At 44.7% G+C, this 23,190-nt stretch overlaps 1 protein-coding gene across 2 annotated transcripts; it reads right to left on the reverse strand.

The window, feature by feature from the left end:
• Positions 1–173: 173 nt before the first annotated feature.
• Positions 174–20,625, reverse strand: etv6 (ETS variant transcription factor 6). 2 transcript variants are annotated; one of them, XM_052055238.1, is made up of 8 exons: positions 20,002–20,625; positions 17,296–17,440; positions 6,882–7,046; positions 4,467–4,601; positions 2,713–3,297; positions 833–975; positions 617–717; positions 174–533 (listed from the first exon to the last, which is right to left on the reverse strand). In XM_052055238.1, exons 1-8 carry the CDS (start codon positions 20,029–20,031, stop codon positions 431–433), a joined length of 1,407 nt encoding a protein of 468 aa, XP_051911198.1. In that variant the 5' UTR covers positions 20,032–20,625; the 3' UTR covers positions 174–430. The 2 variants fall into 2 exon arrangements, with proteins under 2 accessions (XP_051911198.1, XP_051911197.1); XM_052055237.1 differs by having other exon boundaries at positions 17,296–17,443.
• Between the last annotated feature and the right edge of the window lie 2,565 nt (positions 20,626–23,190).

A 23,190-nucleotide genomic window follows, 5' to 3' on the forward strand; every position in this document is an offset into this window, starting at 1 on the left:
GTTTATTCTGTCGTCAAATCATCCTGCACACCCACACGCGCGCGCGCACACACACACACACACACACACACAAACACACACGCACAATGCCACAGGAAATGCATGTGAAATAAAATTACAAAAAAGAGGGGAAAAAAAGCACAAAAAGTGATTGGCTTGCTTTTGCAGTTCACAATATATATATATATATATATATATATATATATATATATATATATATATATATATATATATATATATTCAGCGCTGTCCATAAGACAAATTAAACCTACAGTCAATTATCCAAAGGCATTTTTGGAAATATTTGAATATCTCTGTATCGGGGACTGCCATCAGCAAATGTTGACCGTTGAGGTTCAACGACGATTGTTCAAGCTGCTTTGAAAAGGCATCGGCGGCTTTTGCAGTAGTTAAAAAAAGAAAAAGTTCCTCAGCACTCCTCTTTGATGTAAATTTGTTCGTACGTGTCGGACTCCAAGTGCTCCAAGCGGTCCGTCTGGCCGTTCACAATCTCATCTGGGGTCTTCATGAACCTGCCCGACGCCAATACCATCGATTTGTTACGCGGTTGTCACCGTTAACGGAAAGGCTATGGGAAACAAAAAGCGTTCTTTACCTGAACAAAAGTCTCTGCCCGGGCTCTTTCCTGATAATGTTGAGTTTGTAGTAGTGTCTCAGTGCTCGTGACATCTTCTCATATGTCATGTTGGTCCTGTTCTGTAAACCCAAAGAAATGCCAGGTGGTCAGAATATCTAAATCAAACAAATCAAACTCAAATCCACAAAACGGAGTCCTTTATTTTTATATTTTCCTTTATTTATTTTTTTTTACCTTGTGGTTGCCCCACAGCCTGGCCAGGCCATTTGGGTCCATGATGCGAAAGATTTTGTTCTCCGGGTCCTCCCAGCGGATGTAGTTCTCATAGCGGCTGTCTGACAGGAGCTGGTAGACGTAGTCCCACAGGAGCCGGCAGTCTGCCGGGAAATAAAAAAAAAACAAAAAAAAACAACTGAACCAATGAGCAATTGCGCCCGGTGGATTTGAACGTCGTAATGGGGAAAACGGGACAAAAATGGGCTTTCCGGGCTTTTTTCTTTTTTTTGTTTTGTTCTAATCCTCAATTCGTTTCTTGTTGTGTAGCGGTTCTTCAAAATAGCGGTTCTTTCATAATCCACATCAGTTAAACAAGAAATGCCGTGGGAATTATCAATTTCTTTTTTTTTTTTACATTTCCACTTAACCTCTGTGTTGGAAAGAGACAGCTTGATTTTTGGACATTCATTTTGGAATATTGAAGCCTAAAATTTGGCAGGGTGATTCACAACAACTCTGGTTGATGTGGTTTGCCAAATTTGCAAGAGGTCTTTCTTTTTCAAGCTGCGCCGTTTTCTGCTTCAGAACGGATGGCTGGAATTTCTACGCGTGGCAAAAGTCAAAACTGCTTTACTTTGGTCTTTTTGTTTTCTTTTATTGACATATATGTTGTGTACAGTATATTTATTTTCATCGTGTCGAGTTTCGCGCTTTGAGCATTGCAGTGCAAATATTTACATCTGTTTTTCTTTTTTTCTTTTCAAAAGCCACGCATTTGTTCGTGAGACCGTTCTAATCCGACTTGCGACTGACTAACTTGGTTTACACCACGCTTGAGTGTCCGTCAAATTAATTCAGGGCTTCATTTGCCTTTATTTTAGAATAACCAAAACATTTCTGTACAATAATTATGTATAATGATTTGGATATTGATTCTTGTAAAACAGATTTTTTAAAATATATGACAAGAGGACCTTGAAAAGAAAGCATAATTAGATTGCCATCACAATATTTTTTTTGGGGGGGGGGTTGAATTAAATGACGACATATTTTGCTCAGCGATAGCTTTATGTGTCCTGAAATCATTCTTTGACACTAGTTTAAAAAAAGAATCTTTACTTTTTTTCCTGGCACATCAGGTTTTTGAGATATTTTTATTTTTTGTTTTTTTTGTTTTTAAGTTTGACCTATAAAAGCAATATGGATATGGATTAGACCATCTACCATCATTTTGTATGTAAATGCCTTCGCAAAAGCACGCAAAGTGAAACCAGAATGTGGCATTACACATGTTGTGGGCCCTTGCATCCGGGCAATTGCTTCATTTTATATCACAACCACAAAAGAAAAAAAAAGTTTGCGACTTTAGAAAAACATTTTTTTAGCAGAATATAACAAGCCCCAGTCATATATTCTTTATCTTCTGTGTAGATCAGCTAATATTAGTGCTGTACTGATGAACTGGGCGAGGAGTGGCATCTTCTCTATGAACAGTAAAGCCTTTCGTGTGCTTTATACTGCCACCATGTGGCCTGGGCAGGCACACAAGATGGAAAAGCACAAAAACTGCTTCATGAAAAAATTGGATTTTTTAAAAATCAATCTGTTGGTGAACCTAACCCGTCATTCATCAATATTACAGGTACTATATTGCATATCATATTATGGAAAATATATTATCATGATGTGCTCAAGAAAAATACGGCAAAAATAAATCTACAAAAAATTTACTTGCATTTCTTATTTAAAAAAAATTGTTTTTTTTCCCTCACAATTATTTGCCTTTTCAAAAATAAACCGAATTTTCAAAAATGCCCACGGCAAGTGTCCAACATAGAATATTTGGAAAATACTTTTTTTTTTTTCATCAATTCATCCGAAGGCGCAAAGCAGTTTACCTGCTATCCGCCCGATCGGCATTTGGTGGTCTTCCGGCGGAGACACGGGCATGAGAAAGTTCCTGTAGAGCGCCTCCTCTTGATGCTGGAGAAGATGCTGCGGCATGGGCTGGTGGGCCGACGTCATCTGATGAGTCCTGTCGACTTTGGCCTCGCGGCCGTTCTCCGTATGCACGCCGCGGCCGTGCCTGAAGTCCAAGGCGGTCCCGCCGCCGCTCCTGCTCGTGTTCGTGAACACAGGGTTCATGATGGTTCCTGGCATGAGCTGGATGACTCGAGGCGGGCCCACCTCCTGGCCTCCCGGGCTGCCCAGGCTCGGCGCCTCCTTGGGGGTCCCGCAGCGGCCGTTGGGGGCGCTGGGGGAAACGGGCAGAGGGTACGCGTCCTCGGGCAAGTGGTGGTTGCTGTCTGGCAGCTGGGAGAAGGCCTGGATGTGGTCCTCGGCGGCGGCATGTTGGTGGTTTGGCCCCGGGGGGGATTGACGCGGCGGCGGGTGGTGGGGCGAGCGGGAGCGGTGTCGCAACTCGATGGTCGGCGGGTGCTGGGGGACGGGCTCCGTAGCACATGGCGCCCGGCGTACCGTTTCTGTCATAGACAACGATCGGGTAAGCAGTGGAGTAGCAATTTGGGCCAACGCGGCGTGGCAATTTGTCGCCAAACTCCGGGCGCTATTGTCAGAACAATGCAAGATAATTGCGACGACTGCTCAACATTGTGATTCATTTCACTGTGCGTGTTCCTCCATGAGGCTGAGGCTAATTTGGCACAACGACAGCTTGATGTGCGGAAACTTGTTTGCATGTGCCAAAAAAAAAACAAAACAAAAACTGGCTTGCCCAGTAGTGTAAAATTGCTTCACAGTGTCCTGGGTGATGCTTTTGTTTCTGCTTTCAGTGAGCAATATCATACCACTGTTACATGATTAATAACATTAATAACAATGTGACCTCATGCGCTTTGACTGACATTCATTTTTTTTGGGTGGGGGGGTCAAACGGTGGGCTGAACGAGTTTGAACTTTTAATATGAGATCGGGGTTTTTTTTGCCAGGTTCTCGTCCTGTGCGTGTGTGTGTGTGTGTGTGTTTGGTTTTTAAACAAACATGCAGTAAATTAAATCAGATGTATGCTCTGTTTTGGTTTTATAGATTAGCCTGATGCTAAAATAAAAGAAAATCAACAATGACTTTTCAGCGTTCAGCGTTCAGCGTTCAGCGTTCACTCCGACACTGTCACAAAATTCTGCGGGCGGAGTCGACAAAAAAGTCAGTCAATCAGAAATCGGACAAATTTAATGTCAACGAATCGAAGCATGTGAACTGCGCTTCTTAACCGCCGAATTTATCTACTAAGTAGTCAAACAAAGAATGGTGCTTTCAACGGCTTTTTGGGAGCGTGTTATTGCTACTGTCCCCACTAGGTGTCACTGTTACCCCAAAGACGTGAGCTACGCTTTATGCCGTTGAGGTGACGTGAATTGCGCACACCATTCGTTCCAATCAATCAACTTCCCCCAAATGAGTAAGCCGATTGGTATTTTCCAACAGTGCCATCTCCGCACGCGGCTTCGCGAATTTTTGGCTATGCTTTCCAGGAGTGTGTGTTCGCATTTCCTCGTGGAACAGGTTTGACACTGGCAAAGTCAAGCTTTTGGTGGCGACGGTTGTCATTGGTGACGGTTGACTTTGAAATTCGATCTGGTCGGACCACGGGGATGTCAAGTGACGTGGGGGGAGGGGGGGGGGGGGTGCTGACCTTCGAGCTTTAGGTGCTGCGTTGAGCTCTCGGGCAACAAGTGGAAGGAGTTGCCTGGGAAGTAGCCAGAGGGGTAGAACACTTGAGGCTTCCTCTGCTTCAGGGTGTGCTGCAGCAGCTCATATAAGACGTCACCTGGGGGGGGGGGGGGGGGGGGGGCAAAAAAATAAAATAAAGATCACCTGTCATATGATGGACTTTTAGAAAACGGGAAGTCACAAATGCAGATTTCTAAGGAAGACGATGAGTTCTGTGATTTCTGGGCAGCGTGAAGCTTGCGTAATAATGGAAGGATCACGACCTTTTGCCTGTTCGGCTTTTCACAGTCCCCTCCCAAAGAATTACAACAGCAAGGTCAATTATTTTTAAAAATATATACAGGTATATATTTTATTTTTTTGCCACCCACTTCTCAACTCAACTGTATTTATTATTTATTTACACTTTAAAACATCCATCACTGTATACAAAGCGATCACTGTCATCTCGCTTGCGACCGAATCGACTTCACCGGCTGCCGTCGATGCCCTGAGCGTCCCGAGCCACACCGGTCAAGTCGCTGTTCCGATTTTTTTGCTCACTTGACAAGCGGGACGGCTTCAAACAAAAGTTGAGCAAAGCAACAAGCAAACAAAAGCTCTGAGTCTGAAATTCGATCTCATATCTGTTCCTTTGATCTGAAAGTCGCGCAGTATTCCTCGGGTGTCAAACTCAAGGCCCGGGGGCCAGATTCTGGCCCGCCACGTCATTTTATGTGGGCCGTGAAAGTAAATCAAACATGTCAACTTCCGTGATTCTTGCTAAAATCTGTACCAAAATTTCAACTTCTCATTTGTAAGAAATAAGAGAAATATTGTCAGCATTTTCTTGTCACCAAACCACTCATTACAAAAAATGAGTTTGACGCCCCCGCTTGAGTGATTCGGTGTACGATGACAAAGAATTGACCTTGCCATTCCAATGCGTTTGGAGGGGACTGTGCCGATTGAGTGTTGCGCCAAATTGTGCTCCCTAGCGTGGCATCCAGACTCAAGTAGCGTGCATTCAATTGATGTGGACAGAACTAAATGAGATTTTACAAGCCCTGTCGTTCTCCTTGAAGTGGCCCATACGGCGGAGGACAAAGCCGAAACGGGAAGTTCAACTGAATGATTAACAGCGTCGTGTTGACTTCTCGGCGGCAAAATGGGACCAAAACAGGTTTAACAAATAACTTTGCATAAAGAAGAAGGAACAACGAGCTAATGTTTGACTGCTCAGAAAAAAAAAATAATAATATAGAGCTTTTACCATCACAAGGAAATGAGTCTCATAAAGGAAGTGATGGAGGACACACACATGCGCAGGCGGGCGGGCACACACACACTACTTTCAGTTCTCACTTTTAAGCGGGGTGAGTGCCGGTGACCGGAAAAATTGCTGCTTCCTGATTTAAGAGGATCCGGATCACTTTGAAGTGCACCATTTAAACCAAATAAACGATCGGCAAATTATAACTTCTCGTCCAATTTGGCGATGAAAGAAGGAAAATAAAGTACAGATTAATCATCGGGTTGATCTCTGGACAACCTCCTATTTTAGATTGGAGTAGGGGGGGCAGAAAACAGTTCAAGATAGTTAGTTACATGAAGCACGGAGAGAGGAAATGACCCATCAATCATAATTCCATCACAGAATGTCACGCCAGTAAAGCACAGTTGAATTGTAACAAACCCACAAGAAGGAAATGTGAGCGGAAGAAGAATTTGGTTCTCAAAAAACAAAAAGTGCCGTACACATTTATTTCTATATAGATTTTATTTATTGTATTTTATTTTTTTACAGTGAGTCAATAAGTTGATTAATTGCAACTCGAACGACATTGTGGAAGCATTCGTCTCGATGCATCACAAAGTCGTCTTATTGCGCCGTTGACTGGATCACACCTTAGTCATCGACTTGTACTCTCGATTCCCGTTTCATATTGAAAAGAAATCCAGCAGTCTGCTTTCAACCGCCCGGCTACCGGTGTTGCCGAGGCAACGGTTTGAGGTTGGTACTTCCTGATTAACTGTCCGCTACTTCCTCCAAACCCCACTTTGCAGGCTTGCACTAATAGCGTCCTCTCTTGGATGACTTTATTGATTTGTTGATGTCGCTTTCAAGCTGTAACGAGCTAATGTTTCAGGAACTTGGCGGGGGGGGGGGCATGATTTTCACTCGACTCATTTTACCTTACCCCTTTTGAAGTAATAGTCCAGTTTATTAACTCATTCAGTACCAGCCAATTCTGGACCAAGTCTGAAAAGACGTTTAAAAACGTCTTTGGGAGTGAATGAGTTAAGAGTGGTGAATTGTATGTTCTATTTTTGTTTGTTTGTTTCTAAAGAGAAAGGGAGGCGGAGTCAGGAGGGGCGTGTGGGGGGGGGGGGTTACCAGAGTGCGGCGAGCGGTAGCGGAAGTCCTCCTTGGTGAGCAGCAACAAGGCTTTTCCATTCATCTGGAAGGAGCCGCTGGTGATGGGCCGCAGGGCAAACTCCTTCTCGGCCCATCGCAGCCATTGGGCCACGTCGTCCCTGCTCCAGAACACCGGCTGCAAACCTGCAAAGGGGTGGGGGAGGGGGGGGGGGGGTAAAAGGAAAGGAGAAGTTGGTAAAAGGGGGAACAAACAGTAACGTTGACGGATGGGGGGGTGGGGGTGGGGGGGTAGGGGGGGTGTTAAGTGAAGTCGACGCAGCGGGGAAGGAAGGGTTGGCTGCCAGCGGAAGGAAGGAAGGAAGACGGAAAGGCCGGATGAGGGGAGAGGAGGAGGAGGAGGAAGAGGGGTAAGGGTGAGTGGGAGGGAGGGAGTGAGGGGTGGAAGGAAGGAGGCAGAGGCAGTAAAGAGGATATTGAGGAAGTGGAGATAAAAGGAGGGAGCAATTACGGGAACGGCGGTGATAAAGAAAAGTCGCTCAGACAGGGCGAGGACGTTGGAATAAAAAAAAAAAAGAATCCAAGAGGAGAAGGGAGAAAACGAATAACAAAGGGCAAACCGGTGCGGCATGCGAAAACTGTGGCCAGCCTCGTTCTTTTATTAATTGCGTCAAATCCTGAAGGGAAAGGAAACGGAAGAAACGGGAAGCAATGGATCTTTGGTGTACTCAAAATGATGACATGACACGGCAATCTCTTCAAAAATAAGAAAGAGCAAAACGGATTTGAGCGTCCCGCGGTTTTTTTTTTTGTCTGTCTCAAGTCGTCTGTTGAGACGCCTCTTTGCGCCGTCTCTCCAATCGTGTACTTCGAGTGGCGACTTTGGTTATCCGTCCTACGAGGTGAACTTCTCAGACTGGTTGTCATTTCCACACTGTCTGCCGAGGCATGACACATTTTTTTCTCACCCCCCCATTTTTTCTCACCCCCCCACACTCTTATTTATTAATTGCAATACAAACACGTTCCTGCCATGTATTTTTTTTCCCCTGTGTGTAATTCAATGATTGGCATTGTGACTCAGGCTGACCTTCTCAACTCTTATTCTCCTTCCCCCCCAGCCCTCACCCCACTCCTCCTCCTACACGCAAGCAGACGCACGACGAGTCATCTCACACGTCTCCCTTCGCCCCGAACGCCCCCCCCCCCTTTCCCGGTGAATGGGTCGGAATGACAGTTTTTTTTTTACCTAATCATTACTTGGAGTACAGGTTACTTTCTTGTGGTTTTTTTTGTTTTTGTACCAGGACCTTGAAAAAAATTAATTTGCAATATTCAGAGGTGAGGGGGTCGGAATGACATCTTTTTTTTTTTTTTTTACTTAATCATTACTTGGGATACAGGTTACTTTTTTGCTTTTTTGTTTGTTTTTGTATCAGGACCTTGAAAACAATTAATTTGCAATATTCAGAGGTGAATGGGTCGGAATGACAGTTTTTTTTTTTACTTAATCATTACTTGGAGTACAGGTTACTTTCTTGTGTTTTTTTGTTTGTTTTTGTACCAGGACCTTGAAAAAAATTTATTTGCAATATTCAGAGGTGAGGGGGTCGGAATGACATTTTTTTTTTTTTTTTACTTAATCATTACTTGGGATACAGGTTACTTTTTTTGCTTTTTTGTTTGTTTTTGTATCAGGACCTTGAAAACAATTAATTGCAATATTCAGAGGTGAGGGGGTCGGAATTCCATTTTTTTTTCTTTCTTTCAAACTTGTTAAACCCTCCTGCCCGAGTGAGCTCCGGATGAGTCTCTCATGCCGACTTATTTGGGTAGCAAAGCCTGTTAGGCGGCAGCGGGTCACGGGGTCAGGGCCGCCGGCATGCTCACTCCAGAGGGCCCAAAGAGCGAGCGGCGCTTTCCGCTCTGCCAAAAAAGCCCTCTTAGATCCGGTATGTTGCTCTCGGCCATCTGTGCCGAGCCCAAAGGAGGAAGTAAGAGGAGAGCACTCATGCGAGGGGAGAGAAGGAAAAAGGCAAAAGGGGGAGGTTACCAAAAATAAAATAAAAAATACAACCTGTCCCACAACACATTTCGACAGGAAGTAATCCAGCTCGAGCTTCGTTTCAGCACAGGAAACTTCCAGCGGGAAGGTTCAAGAGCACAACCGGTAGGCTTATGAAGTCAGTGTGGGAAAGATGGACGGAAAGAAAAATAACGAAGGGGAGCGTTGCCGCAAAGATGTACAATGGGGGCCGGGGGGCTGGGGGGGTTAGAAAGACAAACAGAAGAGGAAACCGATACTAGGCTAGAGTTCAGAGCGGGGCCACCGTACCTATTCTGGGACGTCACATAACTCGTCTAACCGTGGCTATGAAAGAGAGGGTCGCAATGGGTCAATCGCAAAGTCATTCCGATTCACTTCCATGACATTTGCTTGCTTTCATGAGACAAACGATGGCACGACTTGCTACCACGCATTCGAATTTAGTAGCATGCAAAATAAATGCAAATGCAAATGTTTAAAAAAAAATTGGTGTTTTGTTCTCGATTTTCCAGTTCTGGTCTGTCATGAGTCTGTTTTGTGTAAATGAAGCCTTCTGCGCAAAATTAATGAGAACCTACCTCAGGAGTGTTTTACTCAAGTGTTTTTATTCCTTTTTAGGCATGGAAAAAAAAATCCACTCTTGTAACCACAGTCTCTGAAAGGGTTAACTAAACTCACGAGATAGCCCGGCTAATTTCAAATTTTGGGGGGGCACATTCCGATAAACGATTGATCGCACGATTAATTTTAAAAAACGAAAATCACTTTCTAACATTCTTTTTGGTCCTTTAAAACTTCCAACAATGCAAATGTTAATTACATGCAAATCATTTGACTCTTACAATTATTTCTCCTTAAACTTTACAGCATAGCGATATATTGGCTGATTATGTCATACTTTCTTTATTTGGACTTTTTAAACTTCTTATGGAGAGTGTGGGCGGTTTGAATATCATGATTTATGTTTTAATGTGTTTCAAAACCGTGGGCTCCCAATCTTGCGATGACACACGCAAGTTTCCCTCGGTGGTGTCTCGGGGGTGGGGGGGGCTGAAGACCTATGCAGATACACAGGCGCGCTCGTTGCCGAGGCAACGCCGGAGGGGGGGGGGGGATGAGGGGAACGAGCCACGATGAGATCACCGCTATCTCATTTCGTTGTCGCCGTGACAGAAGCTCTTGACTTTCCGCTGGCAACCGGACTGGTTAATGAGGTTTGTCCTACAGAGAAGCTTAAAGTTGCTCATCTGGAGAAAAAAAAATTGCCCGGGCTCCATATTACCAACTTAAGCTTTTGTACTGCTTTTTCGTCACCGGACCATACTGGATGTCCAATTAGCCCGAAAAAGAGCGACAGCGAGAGTGTACCTTAGTGACAAGAAGCAGTTGTACGTCTCAAGGCTCATTTATGCTCGACATTGGGGGATCATCAGTCTGTCTGTCGTCTGCATTTAATTTGTACGACATGGTCTTACAGACCACCACTTACGACGATGTCCCCGTTTACCAGTAACAAAAAAAAAATGGTTAGATTTTCCGTTGAACTTGACATTCATCGTATTAGGTCGACGCGATGCTGTTACAAATGTGTCCCACACTGGTTTTTAAGCCGAAAGTCCAACAGCGACAAGGTGACCAATGGAGGTCAACATTTTTGGCTAACGGTAGCATTTCATGAGCAGATAGTAGACCGAATCAGTTAGCATACTATTGACAATTTTTTTTTAAATGTGTTTCAAATCTGTGAAAGGTTTATAATCAATTGACATGTCACGATGGCAGTGGCTTATACGAATTTATTTTGGATGAACACTTGGGCCTACTATGCCACTTTTCTTTTTGTATCATGAAAACATTATTAGCCACGTTAGCTAAAACAAAAAAACAGCCTCTCTTCGCCTATTTTGTATCACAAAAACATTATTAGCAACATTAGCCGTCACCCAAAAAACTGCCTTTCTTAGCCTTTTCTTGCATCATGAAAACATTATTAACCACGTTCGCTGTCAAAACAAAAAACAGCCTCTTGTAGCCTTTTTTGTGTCATTAAAACATTATTAGCCACTTTAGCCATAAAAAACAGCCTCTCTAAGCCTTTCTTTAGTATCACAAAAACATTATTAGCCACATTAGCCGTCACCAAAAAAATTGCCTTTCTTCGCCTTTTCTTGTATCATGAAAACATTATTGGCCACATTCGCTGTCAAAACAAAAAACAGCCTCTCGTAGGCTTTTTTTGTATCACTAAAACATTATGAGCCACACGAGCTGTCAAAAAACAACCAGCCTCTCTTAGCCTTTTTGTTTGTATCATGAAAACATTAGCTACGTTAGCCGTACCCCCCTCCCCCCAAAAAACAGCCTCTCTTAGCCTTTTTTGTATCATGAAAACATTATTAGCCATGTTAGCCGCCATTTAAAACAAAACAAACAAACAAACAAACAAACAAACAAACAGCCTCTCTTTCTTCGCTCATATGGAAAATTCCAATGGCAACACAAACTTGGTGTCTGAACCATCACTGAAACATCCACCGTTATGTCGAGGCAGTCGAGTGCTGCACAAATACACATACTGGTACTCCAATTGCCTTGGCCATCACGGTGTGAACGGGCTTCAGCTGGATAAATAAAAACAAACACAGCTCTATCAGTACAGCTGGGACTTTGCTCCAAACGCCGTTCTTTGGTAAATGTTTGCCTTGCCTCTCAAAGCAGAAGTAGGCGGACATTGGCGTCGCTATCTCACAAGACGAGGGGCTGGTGAGGGGGGGTTCTCAGCCGAGTAGGAGGAAGAGGGAATAATTAAGAGGGAGAAGGGACTTTGTGACACCCTGACTCAGGGACATGTGGCCATGCGAGCTAGTCATTTCCTCACCGGCGTACATCCCCTTTGCTTGTTCCGCTCATACAAGTGCTTACAGACACACACTTTTACTTTCTCCCCCGCCCCCCTAGCCCCTTGTGTCATATATATGCGCTCTTGAAAGCGCTTGTCCCCATCCAGCAGAACTGGACTGCGTCCAGTCCAAACAAACATAAAACGCATCATCAATGGCACGCAGCTTTTTATGGCCAGGAAGTAGCACGACCTGTTCTTGATTGTTTGTTGTGAAGAAACCCGGAGCACGCCAGCTCTTGTAGGCCCCTTCCAACTCTTTCTTTTGTTCACTTTTTTTCCATGCTTGATATATTTGCGAACTACGTCAACAAGGGGGGGAAAAAATATCGTCTGTTTCCGCCCCGCTCTTGTGTGCATGCACTCAAAGTGAACACGGTCAAGCTGAGTCAGCATTTTGTGCGCCACCTTCCCCACAATGAAACGCAAACATCGACAATAGCGAGAGAGGTCAAAATCTGTGACATACTTTAACATGTTGATATTTCATCTCATTCGAATGACACTTCGGTGAAACGGCGATTAGCTTGTCGCAACTTGTGGAAGATCCACGCAGTTCAACCTCAGTTAGCGATGCCTGAATGACTTACAATGCCGCCAATGTTGTTTTGTATTCAGTGAAAGCAACATTTATAAGACACGGTGGAGGGATTTTTTAAAAATAAACTCTTATTTTGGCCGGGAGGAAAGGAAAGAAGGCTGAAAAGTCATTTGAAGCAACGGAAGGAAGGACGTCAGGGGGCCATGAATAAAGGGAAGGAAGGCAGGAAGGAGGAAAGAAAGGGAGGAAGGAGGTCGGGAAGAAAAAAAAGTTAACAAGCAAAAAAAGTGGATCCGGGATGAAGAAAGACAGCAAGGGCAGACTAGTTTAAGAATAATTGGGGGGGGAAAAGCTTCAGAACAGCTTCTCTTAGCCCTTTTTTTGTATCACTAAAACATTATTAGCCATGTTAACCGTCAAAAAACAGCCTCTCTTAGCCTTTTTTTGTATCACGAAAACATTATTAGCCACATTAGCGACCCCCTCCCAAAAAAAACAGCCTCTCGTAGCCTTTTTGTTTGTATCATGAAAACATTGTTAGCCACGTTAGCTGTAAAAAAAACAACCAGCCTCTCAGCCTTTTTTGTAGCATGAAAACATCATTAGCCAAGTTAGCTGTCAAAAAACAGCCTCTAGTAGCCTTTTTGTTTGTATCATGAAAACATTGTTCGCCACGTTAGCCGTCAAAAAAAACCTGCCTCTCACAGCCTTTTTGTTTGTATCATGAAAACATTATTAGCCACGTTAGCTGTCAAAAAAAAACAACCAGTCTCTCTGAGCCTTTTTTGTAGCATGAAAACATTATTAGCCAAGTTAGCTGTCAAAAAACAGCCTCTCCTAGCCTTTTTGTTTGTATCATGAAAACATTGTTAGCCACGTTAGCTGTCAAAAAACAACCAGCCTCTCGTAGCTTTTTTTTTTGTATCATGAAAACATTATTAGTCACATTAGCTGTAAAAACAAACAAAAAACAAGCTCTGATAGCCTTTTTTTTGTATCACAAAAATATTATTAGCCACATTAGCCACCCCCCCCCAAAAAAAAAACAGCCTCTCGTAGCCTTTTTTTTGTATCATGAAAACATTGTTAGCCACGTTAGCTTTCTTCGCTCATATGGAAAATTCCAATTGCAACACAAAATCGGTGTTGGAACTAGTTTAAGAATTTTAAAAAGTTCCTAAACTTTGTCTGGGTGCATAAAAAGAAATCCACTTTGTCAATTTGCCGATTAACTAAGTAACATTGCTCATTCAAAAAAAAAAAGAAAAGCTTTTTCAGGTGATGGGGAAATAAACCAACAAACGCCGAAAATAATTAGCCATCACTTGAGTGCCGCTGTCTAATTTCCTTTGGTACAGTTGCACAAAATGTTGTTTGTATTGTGTCGCGGCAGTGTCAGAAACTACCTGCAAATCCTGTTCACTTTGTTTATCGCATGTAACGTGATAGTGGAGCATGCTTATTACTGTCTTTAGCAGCAATGCCAGTATTCATCCGATTGGAGCGTGAGTGTGTTCGATAGGAAGTTCCCCGTAAACCGGCCAGCGCCCCCCCCCCTCAACCCACCTCATCTCCCACCCCTTTTTGAAAACATCATGCGGAGTGTGTCGTGAACAGGAAGAGCAGGGGGGGCTCCATTCAGCTCACTCTCTGGCATGTGAGAACAGTTTCCCTTTCAGAGGAGAGCGAGCAAGTTAAAACACACACGCACATACACACACACTCACAACAACAACAACATTTATTCAGGAAGCACTGTCTGCCCACTCAGGAAATTCCTGAGGACAAGAGCGGCTTCCAGGGGCAGGAAATTTCCCCTCAGAAACACACCATGCCGATGAAGTGCAATGCGTGACATCCAACATAAAAAGAGAGAGAGAGCAAGAGGGCATCTAGTGGTGCAATTCTATGTGGTTACTCACCGCTTACACCTACACGTGCTTTATACAAATATTCACTCATCCACCCACTCAGACATGCGCGTGGCGAGTAACGCGCGCACGCCGAGGCAACAGGCGGTTCTTGTTGCCATGGACGTCGCTTCGATCGGGGATCTTGTGACACGTTCCGTTTGGCACACTTTGAAGTTGGCGGAAATATGACAGGAAGCGAAGGCGTGAGTGGTCGTCCACATGTTGACGTCTGGCTTGATACGACATGAAAAGTGGACTTCATAAAGCCACGGATCAGTTTGCGCTCTCGTTTCTGATTTCACGCGACGCATTTTATTTTGGGGTGGGGTACAATTTGGTATAAGACCAATGCATAATAAATCGGATGTCGTTTATGGTAATTAGGGCTTGGTGATAAATTGTTATCGTACAAATAGCAAAACGTGAACATGCAAGATAATCTTGAAAATCAACCTTTTCAATATATACACACTTTTCCTCATGATTATCGCCCTTGTACTATTTCTGGAGCAAGCTGTGTTTTCCTTGACTGACGTTATCTTTTTTTTTTGCGGATTAAAAAACAAAAACAAAAACATGGAGGCAATGCAACATACAATATGGGGAGCCTTCACAATGCAGGGAACCCACACATTTAAATCAGCAAAAGTGAGGTTGTGACTGGGGTGTTTTTGCCTTGTTCTAACACACACACACACACGCACACGCACACGCACGCATCCAAGCAGTTGTGTTGGAGCATAACATTGTTTAGCGTTAAAAGCGTAGTGGCAGTAACATGTGAACTTAAATGCCGATTTTTTCACTTCCAATGACAAATCAGTAAAACCGACAAGTCAAATTTAAAAAAACACACTTTGCACATACTTTCCGATTATTTTGTGGTTAAAGAAAAAAAATATGACATCGTTGCAGTTATCTGGCATCAGTATCCAAATATGAAATTTGGCCGATATTGCTGAGCCCGAACTGTAATACAGATTACATTTTGTAGAAAAAAAAATGTCTGTAGTGGCCGCTGTCCCTGAAAGGGTTAAACCGCCTTTGCAAGATCGAGATGGAAAAAAAAAAGTTTGGTTCTATCTGGGCATTCAACGGTACAATCCATTGAACGCTACGACAATGTGATTACATTTAAGTATCTTCTTTTAATTGGGGGGTTTGCAGTGCCTGACAAGGTTAATAATGCTCTGAGCATTCTTCAGTGTGAGGAGCCTGTCTGTGAATCCCCCCCTCCCCCGCCCCATCTAATCTACTTCCTCTCCAGGAAATGGAGAAGGCGGATTTCTGCCCACACTGCAATTTCCTCCCTCATTCTTTTTCTTGCTTTCTTTTTTTTCAACCCCCCACCCCCCTTTTTTTTTTTACTCCTCTCTTCCTTCACTCTTGCGGACGCCTCATTTGCGGCCACAGTCATGTTTGCCAAGGAAGGCCGAGCGGAGGTGTTGGAGCTCGACAAATAAAAAAAAAAGCTATCGCTTCCTGCCGGGTCGGCGTGAAGTAACCGCGTTTCAAATGCGACCGCGGCAAACTTCCAACGAGAGCACGCGGAAGTGACCCCATCGCCTTTACTTGACAGGAAACAGAAGCAAAAACCCCTCCTTCCTTCTTTTTTTTTCTCTCAAACAATGCCTGAAGAGTTTCCTGTGAGTGTCAGCCGATGGCTTGACAAACGTCCTCAGCTCACCACATGGACGAAAAGAAAATTTTAAAAAAAAGTTAATTATTGACGGATGTATCGGTCATTGAGCGGAGTTACTCATTGAACGTTGAGTCAACTACCTCTTGGCAGCCCGCCAACCCCACCTGCTCTCCTGTTGGTGAAGCAATAAGATCAATATAGCGGTGTTTACCTGCAGCTCACTTCCAATCCGATTTCAATCGATACGGAACTGTAATATCATATCGCCGGTCGCTTTTGGGGAAAATAATAGGCTGCACGGTTACATTGAGTGTACTTCTGAACTAGTTCCTTTCTAATCGGAGCCAAGCTGCTAGCTCTACTAGCGCGTTTACCATTAGCCACTTGTCAGCGCTTGGCCCCGCCCATTCGAACACGCTTACGCACTTTGTATTGTTGTAGCATCTGGCATGCTGCCCAAAAAAAAGGGCTTCCTAAATGTTATTTGAATGTAAATAACGCTACTATGCCTTCGGTGACAATTACTACTTCCTTGAACTTCGGGCAACCTGATCGTGACACAGTAGCTTACTACAGCCTGAACGTTCAGTTACTTTGTTAACGCCGTTCAATGACAAGCCAATCAAAACATCTCGAAGACAGTCCTGCCTATTCACGTGCTATCCGAGACATTAAAATAATTTTTGCGGATGGACTGTAATTCCGAAGATCATTCGCTTTTAACGTAGCCTTTAGCTACGGGGGTGGTGGGGGGGGGGGCAATGAATATGCCGATGAGATGAAAATCGAAAGTGTATTGAACAAGGGGGTGGCAAACCGCTGATCGTTTCCTGATAAAAGCCTGAAAGTCCTTTAAAGTATTGACATGACTCAACTGGTTTGACGACATGAGTCACTCTTGAGATCTCGTCCATAAAACCGCACGCGTGTTAACTCATTCAGTACCAGCCAATTCTGGACCAAGTCTAAAAAGACGTTTAAAAACGTCTTTGGGAGTGAATGAGTTCAACAGGACCTCATTTTTGTCTTCTTCCCATTGCATTCGCAATTCCGCAGTTTTGTTTTTGTTTGACAGTGCCGAGCTCCGGCTTCTCTGCGCCGTCCCGCCGCGCTGTGGTGCAAAAACAAAACTTACAAGTCAATCATTTTGTTTTGGCCAATCTACTTCAAGATCACTTCCTTAATTGTTAAAACTGAGCATAATGTTACAGTGGCTTCATTTTTTTTTTTTTGGTCCCGTACAGTACAATTTCCTCAATTTTTGGGGGGGTGGGGGGGGTCATGTGACACGTGCATGATCAGTGCTAGACTGGCGTGGGTCACTTTTCAAGGATGTTTTACAGCCAACATCTGCTTCAAGTAGTACAGCATGAATTGTGTGTGTGAGACTCACGCAGGTGTGCGGCCAGTCTGGCGGGCCTGTCCTCCATTCGGCTGCCTGGCCTGGCGGCGGGGGCATGGACGGGGGCGGGAGCATGGACGGGGGAGGAAGTGGAGTTTGGCAGCGGGTTCGCGGAAGGACTGAAAGAGTGCCTCTCCTGCTATGAATAGACAGAGAGACAAAAGCCAGGCTCACAAAATGTGCCAAGCCCACCACCGGCTCTGAACCCAAACAGCCCCCCCACACCACACCAATTACACACACACACACACACACACACACACACACTCAGAGGCTTGCCTCGCCTCGCCTCATGTCATGCAGCCACCACACCAAGTCAGTCAGTATACATGACTGATACATTGGCTTGTCATGGCACACATTTTTTTTCTGCAGTGCAGCTAAAAAATATGTCGCTCGGCCAGTCAGAAAAAGTAAACATACATTATCCGTTCAATGATATCGGGAAAATAAACCGACAGCATGTTGTTTCAGATCGAGTACGTTTTCCGTACAGTTCCGATACCCGAGCGCAGATACTTGACGATGCTGTGACAGACTGCATTGCAGCTGTGATGAAAGGGTGTTTGTAATCGAGTATTGTTCAAAATCACAAACCTTTCCCTGAACGCGGCAAACGTTTCACTCAAATAGGACCCTTTATTCAGAATATTTTAACGTCCAGATTTTTTTTACAGGCTTGCCACACATGTCACTTTAATGTTAAAGGGCGCTCTATTTAAAATGCGTACATATAGTAGATATAAGCGATGAAGAAGAAGGGAGCATCTGGGGCATACAAACACTGGATGCTATTTCTTTTGTGTGTAAACTCTTCAAATAAAATACTGGACAATCGGGAAAATAAATCAAACCAAGACTGACATTTTTTTTAATTGTTATTATTTTTTGCAGTCAGCTCACAATGCTTTTGAAAGTATCACCACACGGCTGACATGGCTCCTATGTTACCTGCCCGGAAATCATATTGGTAAAGTGGTATCGGTGTGAAGTATCGTGTGAAGTATCGGTGTGAGGTACCGGGGCCTATTTTTGAAAAGGCAGCTGTTGTATTGGACTGTATTTAATTATTCAGGTGCACCTCATGTTTTGGTGTTTTGGGTTGTTTTTTGTGCTCAAATTCAAGTTATGCGGATGTTTGATGGATTTGTGGCTGGAATTGGTGTCGTTGTGACACCAAGGGACGGCTCCGAGACTTGTCATGGGAAAAACGCGTCGTTCCAAACCGTTTCGACTGGCCGCCCGGAGCAAAATGTTTACAAGTTCTCAGCGCTGCTTCGTCCGGATAGTTTCCCCTGTGGAAAAGACAACCAAGACCACCGTGAAGAAGTCACGTCCTAAAATGTGTGTGTTTCTCTTGGGGGTCCGGTGGGGGTGCGAGGAGGAGGGGCGGGGGCTGTTTTGGGTGCACAGCGTTTGGGCAGGCATCGCTGTTAAGCAGCATCGCTTAGAACGTGAGCTTATCCAGCGCTGGGTTCCGTTTCTGAGCAAGAGCAGAACAAGAAGCTGAAATTTTTTTTTAAAGAGGAAATGAAGCTCGGTTGTTGCTTCTTCCCTCTGCCTGCTGTCGGGCACCCAGTCACTTTGTGTGTGTGTGTGTGTGTGTGTGTGTGTGTGTGTGTGTGTGTGTGCGCGCGCACTAACTGAATGGACCAGGAATTTCCTGTGGAAGCTAAGAACCAATCTTTCAGTCTTCCATTTCCTCTTTCATGCAGATCTTTTGCTCGGCATCCAAACCGACCTTATAAGTTTTCGATCTGAGGGGCTGGGGGTGGGGTTGTTTGGGGGCGGTTAGTAGTCATCTTGATGCAGCTTTGACTTTATAGGGGGGGAGGTCACTGAGCTTGTGATAACACCACTGTATGAAACGGCCTGCAAGTGACAGAACTGGTCTGTGGGCAGAACAGAGGTGGGCTGACAGACGATGATTCCTTACGATGACATCATACTCATGACTGACTTGTCAAACAGAAACATTTGAGGGGGTGGGGGGTAAGCAGCCTTGACGTGCATCATCCTTTAGGTTACGGCATTTAATCGAGTGACTGTAAAGCTTCAGTTGTGGAGGACACTCAGCTGAAAGTGTCTTATAAATTGGTCAGTCTGACCTAAAATTAACCGAGAGAGAGAGAGAGAGAGGGAGAGAGAGAGAGAGAAAGAGAAAGTGAGAGAGAGAGAGAGAGAGAGAGAGAGAGAGGGAGAACGTGAGAGAGAGATTTGCAGTGTCCCCTACATTGATAAATAAGTAACAAAAAATCCTGGAGTCGTTCAGCTTCCTGACGGCGCAATGTGTTATCTTTAACCACATGACAATATCATAACACAATAATAAAGCAACAAACCATGACACAATTACGCCCCCCCCCCCACACACACACACACACGTTCTGTCACGATGCCGTGGGCAAGAAGCCTCCGCGCGTGGAACGTTGACGCAGTCCAGCTGTTCAACGTGGGCAACACGTGGATTCTATTTTTATTTTTCTAATGGTCAAGTCCAAGGTGGTTGTGGTGTGAAACGAGCCCCCACAAGCTCGGCGCGTCGGTGCCAGTCACGACTTGGCAGTCCACGCGTGGCGCGAGGGGGAAGAAGCAACAGATGACCATACAAAGCGAATCCCGACCCGAGACCCACACCGGAACCCCCACCCCCACCCCCACCCTTCCCCGACTCCCCACGATGGTGCGCGTCGTTACCTTGGCTGCAGCCGTGGGGGATTCAGACATGATCTCCCGTTAACTTCTCCTTCTTCCACTTTTCCCTCTTTTCCTTTCTATCTTTCCTTCCCGGAAAAAAAGTGTTTCTTTTTCCGAAATATCGTGGGTGGCGCGGACAAGTTCTCGTCACGCAAGACCCGCCGCCGCCGCCGCCTCCGCCGCTGCTGCTTCCTTTCCCTTCCTTCGGCTTCTTCTATCTGCCGCAACGCTCCATTGGCTCGGCGCGGAAAACAGACAAACTTCTTTTGTCTTGTCGTGTGTTTCCTTTTTTCACGTGTCGGCGGCGCGCACGTAAATAATCCCTTCCTGGAAGAGGCGACGCGGCGCGCGCACGCAGTGCACGCTCGCTCGCTCTCATTGATCAGGACGTGTGTAAAACGGCGAAATGACGTCGATTCCCAGCACTGAGCCTTGCCCCCTTTTAAAGGGAAACAACAAATACACAGTTCCTTTTTAGTATTCGTTTATACAGCGCGGTTAAACTTTACAGCGCAGTAATAACAAATGTTGGACAAGGAAACGTTCGTCGTCATAACAAGCTACGACTCGCTGTTGCTGTTTTTGATAGCGCCTTTGTCAGTGTCGTGTACTTTAAATTAGCAACTGTAGTTTTGATATGAAGAGACCAGTCCTGATGAGCTTGAAAGTGGTTTTTACTCAGCAGCACCAAGAACGTGTTACAGGCTTCATCGTGTTTGCTAATCAACAACCGAGCTCCCGCGACACCTTGTGGACGGGTGGCATAACAGCGGGTTAGAATGGCTAAGTAATTGGGACGTTATACAAAATAATAAACAGATCTACATCCCTCCTTTTAAGTCTTTTTTTTTTAAACACACATGAAGGCTAATAATTGGCTGATTCAAATTAGCAACAGTTTCAGGAACAGAAAATTAATCTCACTCAAAATATTTACGATTCGGTTTTGATACTCTGCCGCTTCTGGTACGGTATACATCAGCATTGTTTTGTACTGGGCTTGTATCTTGTTTTTCAGTTTGGTTGGTGGTTTCTTGTTCATTCCGGGTTTTGTCCTTTGTTGGTGTAGCAATGTCAGTCCTTTCAATTGTGTCGCTTCCTTTTTCAACAGTCTCTGATTTGTCCATGCGTTGGTTGTTCATTCCATTGGACTGCACAGGGACTTGTTCAGGTAGTTGTTCCTTCACTGGTAGTAGATGTTGTCTTGTACGTCTGTATTGCTTTCCATCTGACTCGACCGTGTATGAACGAGGCTCGTTGCAAACTTGACGTACAACAGCGATTTTGTCATGTCCTTTTTGTGTTTGAAGTCTCACTACTTGGTTTGCCTTCAATGGAGTGAGTGGCTTGCTGGTCTTGTCATAATACTGTTTTTGAGCTTTGCGCTTCTTCGTGAGATGAGCCTTGACAGTTTTGGTGGCTATTGCGTTTGGCTTGAGTAACTTCTTGCAGACAGGTAAAGTTGACCGTGTTCTTCTTGAAAACAGTCTCTGAGCTGGAGATCCAAGGATACTGTCTCTGGGTGTATTTCGCAGATATAATAGATTTAGGTAGAAATCGGTTCCATCTCTCTTTGTTGTTTCCAGTAGTCTTTTCGCACTACGAACAGCTCTCTCGCTGAGACCATTTGACTGAGGGAATTCAGGGCTGCTCGTAACGTGTTCAAACTCCCATGACTCAGAAAAATCACGAAAGCTTTGACTGGTGAACTGAGTCCCATTGTCAGAATATAGTTTCTGAGGTATTCCGTGCACTGCAAACTGGCGTTTGAGTTTCTTGATGACACACATCGATGTCATGTTTTCCAGTTTGTCCACTTCGAACCATCCAGAGTAGGAATCCACGAGTACGAGGTAGTTATTGTTGTCCCATTCGAATAGGTCTGTAGCTGTGATGGACCATGGTAGATCTGGAACTTTGTGAAGTCTCAGTGGTTGCTTTTGTTGGTGAGGCTTGAGGCTGTTGCAAACACTGCATGACTTTACTTGGTCCTCTATGTCAGAGTTGATTGTGAGCCAGAAAACAGTGTCTCTCGCCCTTCTTTTCGTAGACTCCATGCCTGGATGTCCTTTGTGTAGTTCCTGCAAGTACACTTCCTGTAGAACAGCTGGAACAACGGCTCTGTTATTTTTCATAACAATCTCGTTTTCAACAGTCAGTTCTTCTCGAAAGCTAAAGAATGGTTTGATCGCTTCAGGTACACAGCTTACCCGTGTGGGCCAACCTTGTAAGATGTAGCGCGTCAGTGTCTGAAGAACTGGGTCTGTCTTTGTGTGTCCTGCCAGCTCTTGTCGACGTTTGGGTGAAATAAGTTGGAGCGTCATGACTTCAAAATCGCGCTGCTCCTCTTTTGATGGGGGAGTGTTTAGCGTTGGCGTGCGAGAAAGTGTGTCCGCAATGTAGAGATGTTTACCCTTCTTGTAAACGAGTGTTAGGTTGAACTTCTGTAGTCTGAGCATCATTCTTTGCAATCGCGCTGGGATCGTGTGAAAGGGCTTGTTGTGGATGGTGACCAATGGTTGGTGGTCGGTTTCAATCAACACTGGTTTTCCATAGATGTAATCATAGAACTTGTAACACGCAAACACAACAGCGAGAAGCTCTTTCTCGATCTGCGCATACTTCTTCTCCGTCTCCGTCAAAGTTCGTGATGCAAAGGCAACTGGTTTGTCATCTTGTAGGCATGCAGCTCCTAGGCCGTACTGAGATGCATCGCAGGTGAGGGTCACTGCCTTCTTTACGTCATAATACTGAAGCACTGGTGGGCTTGTGATGCACGCTTTGATTCTGATGAACGCCTCTTGTTGATGATGCGTCCAGCTCCATACAATGTCTTTGTGAAGCAGCTGGCGCAGTGGCGCTGACAGTTCACTCAAGTTTGGAATGAACTTCCCTAGATAGTTAATCATTCCTAGGAACCGCTGAAGAGAAACCTTGTCTTCAGGTGGGGGCATATCTTTAATCGCCGCAATTTTCGATGGGTCAGCTTTCAGTCCTTTGTCTGTGAAAACATGTCCAACATAACCCACCTCTTTCAATCTGAATTTGCATTTCTTGGGATTTAGCCTGAGTTTGACTTGTCTTGCACGATCTAGGACTTTCCTGAGGTTGCGGTCATGCTCTTCAATCCCTTTTCCTCCGACAAGGATATCATCGACAATCACTGCACATGGATAACCTGTAAAGATT

Source organism: Hippocampus zosterae, chromosome 21 (assembly GCF_025434085.1).
Source record: "Hippocampus zosterae strain Florida chromosome 21, ASM2543408v3, whole genome shotgun sequence".
NCBI classification, from domain to species: Eukaryota; Metazoa; Chordata; class Actinopteri; order Syngnathiformes; family Syngnathidae; genus Hippocampus; species Hippocampus zosterae.